Source organism: Daucus carota, chromosome 2 (assembly GCF_001625215.2).
Source record: "Daucus carota subsp. sativus chromosome 2, DH1 v3.0, whole genome shotgun sequence".
NCBI lineage: Eukaryota > Viridiplantae > Streptophyta > Magnoliopsida > Apiales > Apiaceae > Daucus > Daucus carota.
The window spans coordinates 30,194,586-30,215,656 of NC_030382.2; the positions used below are offsets into that span (position 1 = coordinate 30,194,586).

Genomic DNA, 21,071 nt, shown 5'->3' on the forward strand with positions numbered 1-21,071 from the left:
AAATAATAATCTTAATTATGTAGTCAAAACAACCAATAATGTGCAGATAAAATCAAAATTGACATGTAAAAAAAGAAGAGAAAAGCATATTTTTTGATAAATTTTACTTTTAAAAAATTAGTATTTGTTAATAAATATGATATTTATCTATACTATAATCTATACTATAATAAGTCAAAATGGGTATAATTTGTATTCTAAAATTTTAGTTATAATTTTTGGTTTGGTAATCTCCCTCTGCACCTACAAGTCTACAACTCGTACATTGTTAAATAGTTTTAAATACTAAAAACACTCATAATAATACATTATCATATAATATTTCATAAAAGGAACTATAACAGGCCTAACATGAGTATAGTTTATAGTCCAAAATTTAGTTATAATTTTTGGTTTGGTACTCTCCTTCTGCACCTACACGTCTACAACTCTTACATTGTTAAATAGTTTCAAATACTAAAAACACTCATGATAATACATTATCATATAATATTTCATAAAAAGAAATTATAATAATGTCAAAAATATAATTTTGAATATCTTTTTTGAACAAGAACTTTCATATAACTCATTTTAACTGTATCACGTTCTATTTTAATACAAACACTAATCATTATGTAATCTTTTTTCACACATATGAAGATATACGAAATATGAAAATAATAAATTACGAACTATATAACCGTCTGTGCTTCGCACGGTTTAAAGGCTAGTATTTTTAATAGTTCAATATGTACATTCAAATTGCGGTAAAGTAAGGAAGCACTCTCCTCATTCCAACCTCGGACCGGGCAAGCATCCTTCTACCATGTTTTCATCCATACAGCTGGATATATACAAGGATATTGCTCTTTTGCAGGCTAGACATTCACCCTTGGTACTAGTAAAACAATTTTTGGTCCAGCGCTGCTGGGTGCTGACCGTCACATCAGGAACATTATTTAGAGAGGTTACAAGGATAAAGTATCGTTTAACTACCTGACCTCCAGAGGTTGCGTTTCAACAACCTAAGAACCGAGATCACGTTTATGTGTAGATCGAGAACGGTAACCAAAACACTGTTTCACTGAGAATTTGCTGGACTTTTTACGCAAAAGAATAGGCGGTTGAGCGACCAACTTATTAGCAGGATAATGTTTATGAAAAGCATTAACTGCCCCAGTGACTCCATCTTCCTTCTCCATATCCTTGGCTAGTTCAAGTGCACGATTTTTAACCTATGTACAGATTATAAGAATTATTTTTCAGAAGTGTTAGGACTCCTGGAGGCTATAAAATATTACAAATTACAAGGCTTTGAAATTTCACAATTAAGGACCTTCATCATAAGAACTTGGAATATTTGTTAATCCAGTGTACTTTGAGGAGTGGACAAGGACACTCATTAATTTGGTGTGCAGGAAAATCTTATGTTCCTCTTGTTTTTAGGTACTAAATTCAACTTGCTAAATTGAATTAAAATTTGCCAAACAATGACTCCCTAATCTCAAGTCATCATGGACTTTTCAACACTAAATATCCTAGTTAGCAACAAGTCTTTAGTTTAGCAGAAGAACATTTTTCCTAATACATCACAAATCTACACAAACGAAGAAGAATAGAAGAGGATGATTTCGTTTTGTTTCCTTCTCTATTTTTTGTATTGCAATAAAATTTCTATAAATTAATAATGTTGGGACTCCAAATTTATATTAATTTAGGAAGGTACTAATTAGTCAATAATTAATAACTATTATTAATTTAAGGAGTGAATCTTAAGTAGCTACATTGAGATTAATAATTCGAAGTTATTTGAAGGGCTTTTTTTATTCATAACCAAGTTTTCAATCTTATTTTCAAAAATACTATCTTCTCCAATCTTATTTTCAAAAATACTACCTTCTCTAAAATATTTTCCAAAAATACGGTGGTTGGATATGCAACCCATATATGCAACTGCAATTCCTGATTTCAAGTTCCAGTTTTCAAATGTCATTTTCGACCTCATCTTTGAAAGATTTTAGAGAAGGTAGTATTTTTAAAAATAAGATTGGAGAAGGTAGTATTTTTGAAAATAAGATTGAAAAAACAGTATACAAGGTAATTTCCTTTATTTGAATTGTTTTTATATTATTTAAATTGTTTGGCATGGTCCAAGTTCTATGGAGTCCACAAAATATTGGAGTATTTGGAGTCCAAAATTGGATAAAATATAATCTAGTCATTTTCATTTTAATTTTTTTGTTCTACAATATTTGTAAAGATCTGACAACCTGTAGATTATTATCTACAAATAATCATTGTAATTAAAATGTAAAACAATTATTTAAATAAATCGTAGGACATTATCTTCTACAATATAAATTATAATCAAAACAATGATCTTAATGATTGTTAAAGTTGAAAGTGTTAATGATTAATTGATAATTATGTTTAAGACTACTTATAAATGATGAATTATATATAAATTTGGATAATCAAATTTATTATTTATGATTAAACAAAAAAATTATGATTGGTACTCCAATACTCCGGCTTAAATGTGAACTCCATAAAACCTAACTCTATTAGTTATTGGATAAACAAAGTTAGTTGCACATTAGAATGAATAAGTTAGTAGTGATAAATATTTAGAAATCCTATCTTTTATCTTTTAGGATGTTTATCCTTATGTGTTGGCCTATAAGATACTAGTTAATGTATTCAAAGTATATATGAGATAATAAACATCATTCTCCTTAGCATAACATTGTCTTCTTTTCTTTCTATAAAAAAACAACAAATGGCATCAAAGCTGAGTTCGATTGAATCGTAAGAACCGGGCGTTACCAATAACCTGCTCATGAGTAAACAAACAAAAAGAGAAGGTGCCATCAAATATTTTGATGCTGAAGATTCTGACAGTGATGATAAAGCTTTTCGGGGGAGGACACTAAGAGGTTCAAGAGGAGGAAAGGGAAAACATACGTTCACATATGAAAGGAAAAATATAAGCACATGACGGATGTGTGAAGAAATCATGGCACATGTGGTCATGGAAATAATAGAATGGAATTGTTTGTGAGAAGTGCACCATATGGATAAATGAGCTATTTAAAAGAAAAGAACCCTAAACGTTGTAAGTTGATGAGAAGTGCATCAACATCTGAAATTGGTCAGAAGTGCACTTAGAAAAAGTTTGTGGAGAGAAGTCCACCAAGCAAATGATGATGGGAGTTACATCATCTTTGGTCAAATATTTAGTACTTTAAATTAAGGAGCGTTGAGATTATTAATTCAAAGTCTTTTGAATATGGATTATAATTAGTTGTAGATTAGAATAAATAAGTTAGTAGTAATAAGAATTTAGAAATCTTATCTTTTAGGGATGTTTAACAAGTTAATGTATTCAAAATATACATGAGATCATAAAAATCATTCTCCTTGGCATAACATTCTCCTATTTTCTCTCAATAAAAATCAATAGATTACAAAAGTATTTATGTATTAAATTTTAAGCATGAAATTCGTTGAATTAGTACAATTCTTGTACTATGTACACTAATAAAAATTATTGCGAATACTATACAATTAATAACTATTGTTCATTATTTGTCATTGTTAAATGCACTAAATCTTATATAAATTTATAATCTTAGAGTTACAAAATTTTATCAATTTGAAGAGGTATCAACTAATCATTAAACTAATAATTACCCTATTCGTTCTTGAATATCTGCCTCTTAACTTTTCGGCACACACTTAGCTTTGACCACATAGTAAAAATCGATATTTTCTAAATTCTTTTTATGACTAAAAATATTAAATCAATATTTTTTAAAAAAAATTAAAATTAATTTTTTTAGCTATGTGGTCAATGCACATTGAAATGTGTGCCAAAAAGTCAAAAGTCATATATAGAATAGAGGGAGTATAAGTTTAAAGAGTGAATCTTAGTTGATAAAAAATATATTTATGTATTCAATTTTAAGCATTTAAATTCATTGAATTAGTACCATTCATATACTATAATTAATAATAAACTTCATTGCACATACTCTTGGTACAATTTATAATAATTGTTTGTTAATTATTTACAATTGATTACTATTGTACATTGTATTTTAATCTAAGTATTCAATGGTGTGTGAAATTTACACTATAGAAGCCAGGAGCATGAAAAAACTCTCTAAAACCTGCTGTTGACATTGGTATTGCAACAAAATTGATGTCATTGAAAGCAGGGCCGAAGTGTTTCATGTTCAGAGTGGCATAAATTTAATAAACTGTGGTCACTGTTTTTGATTAAAATAAAAGATGATACAATGGCTTTGGAGTTACTTAAGCGTAAGTAATATGGCAATTTAAGCATGAATAATTCTTTATGTAGTGATATAGTTCATAAACGATAAACAAAACAGTTGAGGTATTGGATGCTATGATTGCTATCAAAAAGATTAGGAATAAGATCTAACAAAATCCAAGTTTGAAGAAAAATATAACAACTCAATAATAATGTATTTCTAAACTATCTTAAATTGATATGTAAGTGTAAAGGATTGCTAATTTATATTTTAAAGGAATAAATCCAATAAAAGATTATAATCTTCTTAGTTTATTGACTTGTTAAACTTTACATTGGTCCAAGTTGGGACCGTACCTTTGAGAGATTAATACCATAACTTAAAGAGGTTAATAATTTATAAAACACTGCTAGACTACATGATTATTAATGAATATGGTAAATGGTACTACTGCATATTTTAAGTAAGGCGTCTAAGACTAATGTATACTTCAATTACCTGATAGTAACCTCTAAATCAGTAAGTACATGCATAAATAGAGTATCAGTGAAGAAAGAATTCAAGATTTTTAAAGTTCATAAATACCTCGGGCTCAAGCATAAATTTAATGGCAGCTACCAACTTCTCAAGTGAAAATTCATCAACTGGAATTGGTGCTGGCCCTACTCCCCTTTCATGGACCCGCTCTCCCCAAAAGGGCTGGTCTCCGAAAAAGGGTACTACAGTTGTTGGACACTAATTCACATTGAAGTTGAGCATAATCAATTATATAAAATATATATGGTATTGGTAGCTGAATAAGAAAACAACAATAGTTACCGCAGCCTTGAGGCCAGCAGCAGTCGTTCCAGCACCTCCATGATGTACCTTGTATGAGAAAGCCATTAATTTCAAAATTTTAAAATCCAGGTAACAACATTTCAATTACCTTACTACAAACTCAAAATACTAACTTCAAATTGTTCCTACTTAATATGTGTAGTTCATTTTCTCGCTAAATTCTCCAGGAAAATTTTGAATATTTTTTATTCCCACATTAGAAATTTCTAGTTCTACAACCAATTACTTGTGTGCCTCTACTCCTATATTATTCTATAATTATGTTACATATGGCCAGGTAATGTTCTATCAATTAACAGGAGCAGTTGTATTAGCCTGCTTTCTCAGCGTTTTGGTATTTGACCAGGATTTATATGTTTCTATCACAAAGGAACTTTTCGTTAACTGTTTTCTAACTACAAAATTTTAATTATCATGTATAGTATACCCATAGAAGAGCTCCAGTTTATCAACTAAATCTTTTGTTTCATCACTACAGATTCTTTCGTGCATTTTTATCATGATGTGAGACTGAATACGTAGTTCCTTCAAATCCCTCTAGTGTACTACTGTTAAAATAAAAACGTAAACAAGGAATACTATTTCAGCACCCATTGCAGTGAACTTGAGTTAAAATGAACCTTACCACAGCAGCACATTTCAAGAATAACCAATCATGAGGGCAGTTATCCAATAGATACACAAAGTCCATTGGTTCAACCACTGTGAGACGAAATAACGACATCAAGTTCTTTGTAAGCTAACATTTGCAGAGTAACAATGTTTGATACGCCATAAACTACATAAGCAAAACTTACAGTTTCCAAGGCCACCCCAGCCTTTATTAATAATACCCCTTTGTCCCGTCATTTTCAGGGCTTGAACAATTATTTCAGTCATTCCTTCTGGGTCTTGAATAGGCTGATCAACAATATTTATGAATATAAGAAACTTGAAAACCAATTGAATACACATAAAATAAATGACATAAATATTTGTTATGACATAAATCTGCATATAATTTAAGTTATACATTTTTTCATTTGTTGAATCGTGCAAGATAAACATGCATGTACAAAGAGGGAAGGACAAAGAGGTAGAGAAAGAGGGAGAGATGAATCAGCTATTTGAATCATAAACATTTAGTATGTTGTGCTATAAAACCAGATTTGATGTCAGAAACTGTCATTAAGTTCAGATATAACATCTACAACAAGGACCTTTGTCTTCTAAAAATAATTACAAGTTCGTCATAGTTACACAAATTATATCCGTGCCTGAATTCAGTCATAAGCACCCACCTTAATGGACTTGAGGGACTAAATTTAAGTCCGTCAATAGAGTTTCCTAAGAATCATCTATAGAGATGCAGACAGTGAGTGATGAGAAAAAGTCAGAGATCCTTTAAAACTAAAAAATATGAAAGGCACATATATGTGTCTTCTCCTTTTGAAGGCTCCGTCTATATTTCAGTTTTGCCGATCCCTTTCTCTGCTCTCTACACTATTGACCCCCACATTATTTTTATGTTTTCCCATCTGAGAATAACTACAAATAGCTTAGCCTAAAGTAAAAATCCATTTACCGCAGATCGAACAAAGTTGAGAAAATTAAAACTTACAAGGCTACCAAATCCAATGTAGATAGGCATGCTCCCAGCTTCAAGCCATTTCACGAGTGAATCTTGAGGTATATAAGTAGATGCAAGGTCTAGGAAGCAAAAACCTACCACATCAATCTTAGGCCCCCAATCTGCGGATCACTACATATCAATCACATAAGAATCATATATATACACAAATGGTTTAGCAAAAACAGTAGCTGCCCACTGCTGGATAGTGATACAAAAACTGTAATGATTTGACTAACTATAGACATGAGCCACAGAAAAGTCTAGCCTTGTACATATGGTGTAAATGTTAGGTAAAAATTAGTGAAACTATACTTCTATTCATCGTGCATCGAAACTACTAGCACATTAGTTGTTCCTTGTATGTCATACATGTATACTATTTCATCCTTTCATTGGTCTAGGAGCAAGGATCATAGGGGATTATTGTATAGAACATGATTGGACACATTTCACACATCAACATATTTTTTTCCTTCTGTTCTTTTCAAAGTGAAGTATAAAGTTTTCTGCAAACCAATCCAGAATATATATAACCAGCAATAGGTGCTTGAATAAGATTATTAATTTTAGTAGATGATAGATACATTACGTACCCTGGAGAGGGAGAGTTGAAACCCACGTCACAATCACATTTCACATACCAGCTAGGATCACTATACTGTAAAGATGTTGAATTATTAACATTTTGCTTTCAGCATACAAAAGAAGAATAACCTGATGCCAATATATAATTACCTATATTATTCATATCATTTACGTTTTTGTCAATACAAATATAATCTCCATCAGATTGGTACATGTTGCAGATATCTTGGTAGTAAAGATAGACATGTCAGTTATGCTTTTTAAAAGAATTCTATGCACAAATTACGGGTACATGGAATTTCTTGATTATTATACTGGTCAGTCATTCCTAGCACACAACCTATCAATCAGAAAGTAATGGATCCAAGTAGTTCAAGTTCTGACCCCTAGGCTTAGGAACAAGATGAGGACTCCAAATATATCCATGAGGAACACCTTGAGGATCATTGTAACCACCTAAATAAGACACAGGCCTTAGCTTCAACTTTTTCTTTCTAAAATCATTTATCATATCGCGCATCCCCAATTCAATTAGTGAATCAACAACTTGATATGATATCTGCAATAGTAATCAAAGTTAATCAGTCTTTAGTATGCCACCATAACTAAGTTCGATACAAAGCCAAACTCACTAGATAATAAACTATACGAGCTATAGCTTACACGATATCCAACTGGTTGTCTAACACGAGAAAGTGGATGCGGAAATTCACTTGTAGGGCTGCACATATATTAAAACATTAGAAACAACAGAATAATGGTCATAATTTACTCATAGTAAATTGGTTTTCATGAAAGTTATAACTTTCACCAAAGAGAACATAAAATGTCTCCCCTCAAGAAATTAAATGTACCAGAGGCCATAAAAATAAGTACAGTACCAGAATTATTTCAGTATAGTATATAGGTGAAAATCTTATGCGTGTTATCATTTGAACTACACAATAAGCAGTGATACTAGATAATATACACATGTGGTTGCCATGGGGTACTCAAGTTGATGTTTGGTAGTTATATTTAAAAAATTACCCTAGCCAACATATGCATGGCCCTGCCCGATCAAAAATAGAGGTTGTATATCGGTTTTTAAGGTACCAAATGGTTACTCCCTGAACTGATTTAATGTTTACACAACATTGTAATTCTCAGCTTTTAAAACCTGATAGCTGAATAGACGCTGAAAGGGTCAGATGTATAGGCAGTGCGCTTTAACTTAACATGAGCACTTATATTACCAAGAAACATGTTGGTGGTGTCAACCCAAGTAACACATCGATCGATAGACAACTCTTTTGTATATAAGCAGCCAAGCCAATAAACTCTATTAGTACAAGGCCTTCTGGGATGTTTCCAAAACCAAATTCATGTGGACTCTACTGGAAGCAACATGGCCCAGAGTAGACTCTACTCAAAAAGGACAATGTCATACTATTGTAGAATTATGACATGTCCAACAAGTAGTATAAAGAGTCAAAAGGTCCATAGTTGGACCTTGGGAATAATTGCAACAGTCAAAAGGTTTGGGAATTGGACCTTTCAATAATTGGCTATAGTTGTATGATGTGGAGGCCCTTCACAATCAACACACAATTAGGGATTTGTTGGGGTGATTTGTGATGGGAAGTCCTCCGACGGTGGTGTTCATGGCCGCCAGTGAAATTGTTGGCTGCCAGTGAAGATTGTTGGGTGATGTCATTCCAAGTACCACATCGAGGAGATAAAAGACAATTCTCTTGTATATATAATAAGCAGCCAATAAGCCAATAAACTTCAACAGTATAAGGCCTTTTGGATGTGTCAAAAAACAAGAAGGTGCGGGCTTGCCCAAAAGTTGACAATATTATACTATTGTTGGTTATGGCTTCCTTGCGTCCCAACAAAAATTAGTATTGTTTTTGATTTAGTAGTGAGGTTGATACAAAAGGCTTTATGGTCCACTTGTGTGTGCGGTCTTGTGGATCCTTTAGGGGTCAACTCAAGTCCCACATTAAAAAAAAACATTTCACAATCTTTCTTATCATTAATTCCATTAGAATGAGATTTTCACGGAGAAGTGCAAAACAAATTCATGATAACTTGCTAGTTGGCCTTAAGCACGGATTAGTATATATATTTCAGTATTAAGGCCACTTGTTTGGCCGCAAGCCATAACTTCTAATAATATGATACTGTCCACTTTAGATCAAACGATTTGTTTTTGGCACATCCTGAAGGCCATAGTAATGATGTTTATTGGTCTACTCAATGTGGTGCTTCAGTTGACACTATCTAACAATCCTCCTTTCAAAGCAAGAACAAGAAATTATAATGCCTTGTCTTGTACGATAAATTTGTTCACATCTTGTATTGCTACCGCATAAACTGAAGAGCCTCCTACATCGTACAACTATCACATGTAATCCCCAAAATTTAGCTTCCGAAATTTTGGCAATTTGGCTCTAATATCACTTCTTGAGATGCAAGCAAGCCATAACTCCACATCAGTCTACAATTTATACGCTTTGGGCCGAGCCCACACGAATACTTTTGCGTACATCCCAAAAGCTTCATAACTTTTCTTTATTTAATTATGAACGACAATAACTTTTTTTATCTAGAAGAAGAATATCTAATATAATGTTTCCTCAACCACAAATGTAGGAATAAGCTAGAGTCAGTTGAATTAATTGTTTCCTCATAATTATTGCAATATAGAATTTCAAACTTGTTAATGGTTGGGAAGTTGCCTTGTTACATATAAACTACAATATCTACTCAACTACTTACGCCTTTTGAAAATAATATTAGCTATTAGTTTTTTTGAGAATTTGTTTGCCCTTAATTTCACCACTTTTTAAATAGTAAGTTAAAGCACGGCAAATGACATGTCCAAATTGCTCATAAAAGAAAAACCTTAGTAAGAAACCATTATTACAAGCCTCAACTCTTGAAAATGCTTAAACTTCTAAAATTTTCTTTATTAGATTATTTACTAATAAATTAATTTATAAACTAATACCTAGAAGAAAGAAACCATTATTACAAGCCTCAACTCTCTTAAGAGATTGTAAAAAGAGTACAAGAGAACTTACGTCCATGGCATTGTGAAATATATATGGATTGGTACCCTGAGTGCTTCTGCGACATGTACATGTCCTGAAATGTTAATTTCCCGATAAGTATTGCGTTGCAAATATGCATGTATAAGAACTACAAGAAAAATTCAAATGTACAAACACAGATCAATTACTTTCAAGACAAGAAACATCTAAAGTCTCATACACAAGGCCGCACATTGCATAATTAGTAGGAGCTGCAAGCATATACATGCATGACCTTCTTAAACTCATACGATTTATTATACATTACAATAAGGTATATCTATGCTGCTCCCTTAAAGGGATTGATGTTTCATAGAACCACTATTTTCCCGGTGTGGACAGTTATATCTTATATGACTTATATGCTCCATCTAGAATATTAAACATATTTCAGAAAATCATTAAACTAGTTAGTTTTGAAAACTCGAAAAAAACTGGTTGTTTTTGAAAAATGGTTGAACATACTGGTTATAAATGAAAGGGAGCCTTATACTGAGGGATACTTTATGGCTTGGGTTAATGTACTTGAGTAATTTTGGATCATACGGAGCATAACAAATTTAGAACTCAGACCACTTAAATGATGTTTTAAGTTGATAACAAAGCTTAGAACGTGCGTCAATCACACCAATGCATTGTGTTCTAATAACAAAGCATCTGCCGACATTGCACAATGGAACCAAACATATGCAGGCACTATCAACAAAAGACCAATAATGTTATTATTAATAGCCACGATTCAGATCAGAAGATCAAGTACTACATTCATTAGTTAATTAGGCAGTCAACTTATTGACAACTTGGGCATGGGTTGCATATTATGCATCTAAGAGGAGATCATATGCATGATTTTATATGGTAGAAATTATCCTCATTAGCTAATCATCAGTTCACGTTCATGTCAAACAGGACTAAGGTAATCTTCTCTCTACGTAAGAGGCATCAGCCTCACCCTCTTCTTTTGTTATGCAGAAGATATATAACCATATACATAAGTTCGCTCGATAAATATCTCTCTCCGTTCCTACATATCTAGAATAGAGAAAAAATAAATTAAACATTTGACTATGCATATCTCTTTTGCTTCATTTGCATATTTCATTTAATTATCAACATTTAAGTCGGGCTCTAATGCAACCACTTAAACTTGAATATTTCTTCTATTGATTAAATCCCTCTATCCTATCCTCTGGAGAATGGTAAAAGCCTGCACTAAGTGTTCCTCAATTAAAAAAAAAATTATAATAAAGAACTAACACCATCATAAATATCACTCCCATACTTTATGCTTCAATACATCAACTAATATTGAACTGAACAGTAAGATAATTAAATGTTTATTTTTGTTCTTGATCGACATAAAAAATACATGACAAAATGATTATTTTTTATTAACGTTCAGAATTGCTTTAGAGTGGAATTTTTTTTTGGGGTGCTATAATAGCATTGCTTTAGAGTTGAATTTTTCTTCAGTTCTATAATACAGAGACAGGAAAATTAATTTGCTAATCCTTTAACTATAGCTATAGGCCGTTGTTGGTCTAGTTCCTTGCACTAAAGAAGAAAAATTTTAACACTAAAACTTATAAATTTTTTGATTCACGTCCCTTCAGCCACTAACGTCCATTACTCTTCGCCGACATGGGAAAAACAAAGAAGAATGTAATTTGTATCTGCGTGGCAACTTATGAGACACATGAAACACACAACATCCTCACATCTATCTCTCTTGTTTCCCTATTTCACTGGAAATCATACATATATACATACCAGTACATACCCTATCACACATCTCAACCCTAATTTACTTAATAATTAGGATGTTAGGAGACCTCAAGAGAATGCTGGCCACATACCTGCGACATTAGGTGCCATGTAATTATACATTACATTTCTCTTCTTTTTCCAAGTTTCCAACTGAGCAAAGACTAACGGATGTTAGTCAAAATAGACAGAGGGACGCGAATACGAAATTTTAAAGTAAGAGTTTTGAAAAGATTTCTTTTTTAGTGCAAGAACCTAGACCAAAAATGGCCTATAGTTGCAGGACAAATGAATTAATTTTCCCTGCATTTGCATCCCTATTAGAACCACCATGGACATGCTCTTAAAGTGGCAAAATGGCAGCTACTGATGAGTCGTACATATAAAAGGCCTGCCCCATACCTTGTTGAGATTCAAATGCCATGTAAAGGTCCCACTTAAAATAATGGAACCAGATAGAAGTATTTGGCCAGCCTAGTGTACTTCGACAGTTAACTTGTGAGGAACATTTAAGTTTCTTATAAAAAGGAATTTTTTAAGCTAGATGATTTTATAACAAAACTTTTGGGATGCACCTTTGATAAAATAACTCATAGAACACTTTTGATAGCACTGTAGGTTTTTCCTAAAGCACAATATCGTAGTATCTCAAACTCTAAGCAGAATTGACTGAATTGACTTCTGAAACAGCATTTCAGAATTGAAACTTGTTAAAGTAGCCTAATCAACATAAATTATGACATAGTAAGAAATCACCAGATATATTAGCACAAACAACATACACACGTGACCAAGAGAAGATAATATCACCCTAAGGAGAAGCTCAATCAAATAAAAATATGATGAGCTAAGATTAATATCTGGCCCAAACATTGCTATGTTTGCAATCTTCCCCTTTTTTTATGTATGTCTCTTTGATAACAATCAATATCCTAGTCACATTGCAACCCTTATGTTCTTTGCAATTATAAACACTCAACAAATGAGTCTGTAGTTTTAGTAGAGAGAAAAGCCATGCTCCATTACCCGGTCTATTCAGTTTGCCTCGGGTAACCGTGGCGGAAACTTGAAACTCAACATGGGTATGGGTATGGACACTCGGCACTCATTTTAGGTTTAAAAGAAAAGGATGCAGAACTTTCAAAATATAGCCGAATACGACAGTAGGACAGGACATATATCCTTGTTCGACAATTTCTGCCGAGTACTTGTAACAAACAAATTAAGTGTAGGGAATAAATATATGAATAGATAAGCAAATGATAAAGCTAATAGATTAATTTACCGTAAGCAGGAGGGTTGGCAATTATAGCATCCACATTGAATGGAACTTGAGACTCTGGATCAGGCTCTGTGCATGCAGGAAGTAAAGAGAATATTATAGCCTTTATTTGATTGCGCTGGATATTTACTTCTGAAGGTCCTGAAGGTAAGAACCCTTTATTTTTCACCATATCTGCATGAAATCATAAAATAAAATTCAAAATGCAACACAAACAATTATGGCTGATTCTTTAAAGCTCAGATAATAACTTGGATCAGGAGTTCATTGTTCAAATAAAAAATATGCACAGTCTCTAGCTATTTTACAAATTATCATCCCTTTTGTTTACAAGTTAATTTATATATATAACTGACCTTTAATGCTAAGCAGATTTTTGATTTATTATAACTAACTGTTATGGCCAAAATTGGCATGGCGTCAACAGACCCACATTTGAATATGGATCACCAAGGTGGGCTAATCTAGTTCATTTGATGAAGACTACAAGCGCCAAGGCCTCACAACAATATTAAGCTAAGTGCATTGGGCTCATAATTATGCTAGGCCACTCCATAGTTAAGGCTTTAGCTCCAACAATGATGATCTAGACCCTCCCGGAGGAGGGGTCGCTACAGGAAAGGAAGTGACCCCGGGGTCACTAGTCATGGGGCCGCTCCCCTTGGGCTTGTTTTCCAGCAGGGCTCATGACCTCGTTTCTCCACTTCAAGATGGTCCCACTGAGGGTTCACCAACTTTATACGCTAAGTCCCTTGTAAGCTTTCTCCGGGACTATTCCCTCTATTTTTCCCTCAAGAGGATGAACAAGGCATGAAGGCACATGGTCAGTCCGACTTAGACTGCATGAGTATAAATCTTGAGATCTCTACCTCCGTTCTCTACATCCTTTTGTTGGGTCGGTATTTTATATTTTATTTTTCTACTTTAGTTGCAACTCAGGCTCATTTCATTTCCAGCTGACCAATTCAGATACAATTGTATACAATTCTTCATATACCTGTCCATTTGGATAAACCAAGTATATCACTCACTCAAATTAAATTACTTCAATTATTTTGTCGATTTTCTTTTTCTAAATATGTTTTTAATGCTATATTATTATTTTAAAATGAATGTTTTTTCAGTAATTTTGTTTTTTCCGCTACTGCAATTACACTAGCTTATATCCCTTGTTTGCAAGGCTATTTGTAACCATTTATCATTTTTTTAGTCATCAAAATATATAGATGGGGCTAAGTTAAAGTTTTGGGGAAAATAGCATTAAAATTCTCACAAAGAAGAATATAAAACGCGATCTCTATATTTCAAAAACCAAAATCTACTATTACAAGATAGCTTGTCGTTATACAACAAAAAAATATAGAATGCTCTTTTAACTGAACCATGATAATAGATATCCTTCCCTATATTACCTACAGATTTTAAATATTACATATATTCTAGAAGTTTTTACGTACTAGGCCTCCAAAGTCTATAGTATTGCGCCCATATTGTTGTTTCTCAACTATCACTCACCCATCACCCATCATGTTGACATTTTTTTGCATTTTCCATTATACTTACCCTCTTCCTGCGTTTGGTCTTTTGGGTGAATTTTTTATAACATGTCTCGTGGCAGTTAAAACACTTTTGTCATGGTAGTGTAAACACTTTTGATCCTTATCATACAATTTTTTTTGTTCTATTGTATAAATTGTGTTAAAAGGTAAAAATTGACTTTCATCACTAACACTAACAAAACCAGCTCGATATTCAATTACCAAACTTTCTTCTATTTCAATTTTACAAAACCAACTTCATTTGATTTTTACAAAACCTACCTCAATTTTGTTTAGAACATAAAAAGAATAAGGAATGTATTGTATAAAGGGACGTATTTTATTTACAAAACCTACTTCTATTTGATATAGAACATTGATAAATAATTTTTTATTCTATAATTAAATATTATACATAAATATCTTTTATTATCATGTAATTTCAACCATTTATCAAATAATAAGATCTAACAGTTCAAATTTGTTCTACAATACTATACTAAACAACCAACCAAATAACCAAATTATCCTCCTTACACTTGTTATATACAAGGATATAATGGCCCTGTTTGGGGATTAGCGGTTAGCTGTTAACGGATTGAATTAGATGTTTTGAGTAGCTGATTGAATTAGATGTTTTGACTAGCAGATTGGATTAGCTGTTTCTCGTAAAACTGTTTGGTCAATAGCTGATTGATTAGCTTTTTCTGACACAAATCAAAACTTCTAATCCAAAAAACTCCTCAAAGTAGCTTTTTCAAAATTAGCTTTTTGGACCCAAACCTCTATTTCAATCCGCTAACTCCCAAACACTAAAATTAGCGGATTCTAATGGTCGAACCTCTAAACCACCTCAAATATTTGCCCAAACCTCTAACTTCCAAACAGGGCCAATATTAAAAAGTTAGTCCCTTCCTATAAAAAGTCTATAGGTCCATCATTGGTGGTGGTTAACAATGGTGGGATTGATCAAAAAACAATGTACCTTCCTTAGCTAGCTAGGTATGAGTCGGTCCCTATACAATGTGTGTGTACTTACCCCAATTTATATGGGATCTAGTCATACAAGTTCTTGAGGAACAATAAACCTAAGTGAGTTATGATTTTTGCCCTAAAAGAACATTAGGCTAGTAATTACCTCAATAAACCCTAGAAAACATAGGTATATAGCTATTTTCTCAAAATGACGTCATCTGTGGCTAAGTTTACCCCCGAGGGAGCCCCATCCCCTAGTAGGACCTCTGGTCTCTAGAATGGAATGCCGCCATTCATCTCCATAACTTTTATCCCTCAACTCTCTGAGTACGTTCACCTGCCTGGATAATAAAGTAAGAGAGTGAATTATTAATCCTAATCAATTTCCAGGAACCTCTCAGCAAGCAACTCTAAAAAGAGGTCTTCAAGTTATCTCGTGTCCTAATTATGAGGTTTGCCTAAGCAACCCAAGTGAGACACTGGCCATATACTTGGCTAATTATGTAAATGTGATGATATATGTTCACTTCAATGTTGATGTAGTCTCCATGTTATACAAGATATAGTAGGATGTGGACCTGGCCCAACATTTCCATTCATTCAACGATGGAAATCCAAACAACATTCTCTGCCCAAGTTGATCCACATGAGGGTGCATGCATGCCGTCAAACCTAGTGTTCATCACCCTTCAAATAGGCCCAATTCAAAAACCCCATTGCAGTATGCCAAATATAGCTTTGTAGATTTTTGCGCATAAAAATTATGCCAAATATAGCTTTGTAGATTTTTGCGCATAAAAATTTGGATCTCATCTGGAATTTCTCCTGTATGCAAGTCTATCATATGATGGAAAGATTTTGCACTATAAATTTCTACTTTTCTATGTGTAATTTTTTGTTTTTTTTGGTAATGAGTATTTTATCGGATGTCCATGTTGTTGGTACGTAATGTCGTTCATCATTGATTAAACTGTAAGCATATGAAAAGTGAAATAAAGCATGCTACAAATATAAAGCTCGAGGAGGGTATATAGAAAACATATATGCCACTCACATCCGGCAAGGACTTTTGGATCTCCTCCAAGAGGGAAAAATTCCAACCCAGACGATAAAACAAAATCTTTAAAATTAGCATGAGTAGCTAGTCTCACCCGATGACCATAATCCTGCAAACATAAGGTCCATCGTATTTAGTTTTCAAATGTATGCTTGTGTAGCATCTAATTACGCATGAAACTATATATCAAAATAAGGCACAAACATGTCTCCACTTAGCTCCCAATGTGAACCTAGCTAGTGATATGAACATGTTTTAATGCTACGATTTTAGATAATGATCAAAGTGTGAGTTCTTCATGTAGCAAGTATAGATACCACGTATAGGACATGTATGCAAATATAGTTTTAAACAATACTTCATAATGCTCTTAAATTTCTAAAATATAGTAAACAAGACACACATTATATATACAGGGATATTTTTGCTCAAGCGTGCCTATTTTAGCACACACTTATAAGACATTCTATAGAATTGCTTTCATACTTGGCACAATTCCTTTACTCAAACGACATACATGATTAATAGAAACTTTGATTAACAGTTTCTCTTGAAGGGTTCATGTTCTCGGACCTCTACTAGATCTTTTCTAATTACCAAGACATTTGTGTATACCAGTAGTTCTATTCATCTATATTACAGATTTCCTGGACATGATATTGAAAATAATATAACTGATAGTATAAAGCCTGTAAATATCTTGGTAAGGTTATATAGGTGCACAAAAAAAATAAAATAAATCAATTAAATAAATTAACATTTATAGTAGATAAATATTCTCATTACATTTAGTTCTCTAAATTACAGAATCAGTAATAATATTCATACCTGTTCTGGAATTATAATAGCCCAAAATTATATCGCTTAAATGTACACATCTTAATTATAAAAATAAAATAGGAGAGAAATTTCTAAAAGAAACCCGATTTCTACAAGATTGTAGTTTATTTCTCTTTTTAAAGTAAGGGGAAGTTTAATCCTCCAAGCCTGTCCTTTTTCATTTTAAAAAAAAATATTTTCTAATATCTAACATGAAACAAGATAAAATTGAGAACATTCATATATCATATATAGGTCGACATATATCGGCATTCACCTGCAAGCGTTTTCCAATGGCAACAAAAGGCTGGACATCTCCCCTTGTCCCAACTATAAGAACCACTATTTGCAACGGAGGTATATCTTGGTTCTCTGATGCATCAACACTAACTTCATTAGTTGCTTCACTGCGAACAACTCCAGTAACAAAAGCAAGGGTCTGGGATTTGATATTTTCATCTTGAACTTTAAGTTCAACTGTTCCATCATCTTGTACTTCGGCAAATTCTCTCAACCATTTAATCTGGTAGAAAGTTGTAATATTATAATTAATATAGAAGGTTGTAACTTTATATTGATATTTTAGTAAAAAGAACAAGACAGAGGGAAGCTCTAAAATTTAAAAAGGGTGGGACAAAGTAATCAATGTCCATAGCAAAAAACATAAAAAAATTATGACCAAACAGTACTTCAATATATAAAGAAATTTATGTCAATTGTTAAACCCTTGTTGACACTTTGTTGGACATGTATTTGAGGAAAATTTTAAGAATTGCCAGGATAAACCTCTGGGATTTTAGAATGCTAACGAGACAACCTCAGTTATTTTAAATGAAGTACATGAGCAATATGATTAATTGAATGAGTCTATGATAAAACAATCTAGAGCTTGTAATGTAACTGTTGTAATGTCAAAGGAATGCAGGATCTTTTATGATCAGAAATTGATGGAATGAAGTCTTCTTATTCTATCAATAGGTAGAAAGTTCATGGTAGTAGAACTTCGTGTTTCCCACCAGAAACATATGAATATAGAGAGTTTTGAGTGGCTGCGTCTGAGAAGAATGATATATTTCTTTCTTAAGAGAGTTTAAGGTTGGCAGTTTAAACATCACTATGTTCCACATTGCTGAGAAATAGGGAGTAAGGGGGAAAAAAGAACACTAATGTTTGTATCGGTTATTCTTAGGCATTTTGGCTGGCACTATGGGGTTTTAATTTTTTGTCTGGGCTCCTGTCTAAGGAAGAACAAGAGTACTTTAGCGGCTCTTAGAAAGAAGTCCTCAAAATTGCTGGATCTACTAATCCTACCAGCCTGATTTGAATCTCTGATATAGTCTGGTTGGTTTGTGTTTCGCTGTTGGTTGGGTCGGGTTTCAGAAGTCTTGAAACCTGTAGTTTTCATTTGGTTTGGTGCGTATTGCTTAAAACCCAACTGAACTGACCCATAATTGTAACTTAAAACAGAGAGCTAAAGCCTTTAAGCACACCAAAGTCCACAAATGACAATCATCTCTCACTCACCCAATCAGCATAAGTAACTACATTTAAGCCCCATTATTAAAAGATTTTAAAAAACAATCTGTAAGTGCCTAAAATTAATAAACAGAACTATATAATATAACTACAAGCCCTGCAACAAACCTTCTCTTTATCTTTCTCCGCTTGAATAATATGACTACTGTCTGACCCAGGTGTTTGCAACACTGAATCCTCCGAAGACATGATGTTTTGTTGGATAAAGTTATTGTCAGAAAACCCTGGGTAGAGAAAAATATATATAAGTAAATATGGATATATATCTGTCACAATCTGGATAAATGTATATCGACTTATGTACAGTGGAGTCTAACAAAATTACATAATACTATCGAGAAAACCAGTACTATTGAGCCTATAACATCAACAAAGGCTTGGGTATTGGAATAAAATCAATGACATCCATTCTCACCTTTAGCATAAATTCCATAACTGAGAACATTAATAAGTTGGCTTTAACAGAAATTGCAGAATGCCTTGAAATTAAAACAATGCAATTGTTATAACTATTCTAATAATATTAATTTTGATTAAGTAGATTATTTTATAATATTTCAATTATCTTAAATGTTTATCGTTCTAATGTTAATTTATGATTTATACTTTCTTGATTATAAGTAATAGCTATTTTTTTTCGTATTCATAAGTAAAGGAACATTGATCTTCTCTATTGAAATGATAAATATTTTTACTAGTATCAAACCTTGATCTTTATTGAAATGCCTAATACCACGGACCACACTCTATCACATTAATTAGTTATATAATTCTGAATAGTCGGGAACTGCAGCATGCTAACATTTTAATATGGGTAATGCTACGTATCCCAAAATATTTTTCAGAATTTTTTTACCAAATGATGTGGTAGACAAATGTGGAATATTGTGACTGGGGATTCATTATTATTGGAGTGAATGCAGTCAATCACATATCATTTGGGAATTTTTGGATAATTTTTTGGGTACCTAGCATTTTCCTATATTGATGATGTAAATTGTAGATATTCAGAAACAAACATGCATGTTAAGAGATATCGAAATCATATAATTATACGAATCGAGTAAAAATTACAGATAGATATAACAGTGCCAAAAGTACCTGATGATGAAGAAGGAGAAGAAGATGAAGGAGCGGCAGTTTCCATATAAATTGACGAGACTTCGGACTTTTCACTATCATCGTCATGATCATGAATTCTCTGGTGTTGCTCGGACGCCATTTTCCTCTGAAAATTTAATGTGTAAATTTTCATCTATGCGCTTCTTCAGATTTGCGTGACACAAATCATGAAAACAAAGTCCAAGGTAAGACACGTTTTGCGAAGAGATAGGCATGGTAAAAGAAGACTATGGACACGTTGCATTTCAACGTGCAAAACCCCTCATTCCCTTTTCTTTTGATTCAAAAATATTACTACCCATTGAAACAACTCTATAAACTCTAGTGGTATGAAAAAAGCTATTTTGTGAGTCTGACTCCAGAGTTCCGGTTGACGTTTCTCAGCCTTCCAGATTTTCATCTCCACTGTTGTTGCCTTCGCTCTCCCATCTTCTGTTCAATTTATCAGTTTTCGAATAGGATCTAAATCCAATTTTTTGAGGTCAAATCGAATAGTATTTTGAGTGCATATATTTTTGGGATGTAAATGTGTTATGTTTTAATATTCTTATGTTTCTTGATACGTGTTTTAATTATAATTCTAAGAAAAATTTATATGA

At 32.8% G+C, this 21,071-nt stretch overlaps 1 protein-coding gene across 1 annotated transcript; it reads right to left on the reverse strand.

Moving 5' to 3' along the window:
- Window positions 1–649: 649 nt before the first annotated feature.
- On the reverse strand, window positions 650–20,873 carry LOC108208143 (sterol 3-beta-glucosyltransferase UGT80A2). The gene is made up of 14 exons (XM_017378635.2): window positions 20,452–20,873; window positions 19,459–19,574; window positions 18,092–18,337; window positions 16,993–17,104; window positions 13,429–13,599; window positions 10,371–10,434; window positions 7,963–8,020; window positions 7,684–7,858; window positions 6,703–6,833; window positions 5,900–6,002; window positions 5,728–5,804; window positions 5,082–5,129; window positions 4,848–4,997; window positions 650–1,217 (listed from the first exon to the last, which is right to left on the reverse strand). Exons 1-14 carry the CDS (start codon window positions 20,603–20,605, stop codon window positions 1,008–1,010), a joined length of 1,815 nt encoding a protein of 604 aa, XP_017234124.2. The 5' UTR covers window positions 20,606–20,873; the 3' UTR covers window positions 650–1,007.
- Between the last annotated feature and the right edge of the window lie 198 nt (window positions 20,874–21,071).

What these genes read in the sequence shown, in the direction of transcription:
- LOC108208143 (XM_017378635.2), bottom strand. Translation starts at nt 20,605, where the DNA reads ATGAAAATTTACACATTAAATTTTCAGAGGAAAATGGCGTCCGAGCAA. An exon ending in CGGAGAAAGATAAAGAGAAG is followed by an intron (nt 18,338 to 19,458) that starts GTTTGTTGCAGG and finishes ACTTTCTACCAG; the next exon opens with ATTAAATGGTTGAGAGAATT. An exon ending in CTGCTGGCCTCAAGGCTGCG is followed by an intron (nt 4,998 to 5,081) that starts GTAACTATTGTT and finishes AATGTGAATTAG; the next exon opens with TGTCCAACAACTGTAGTACC.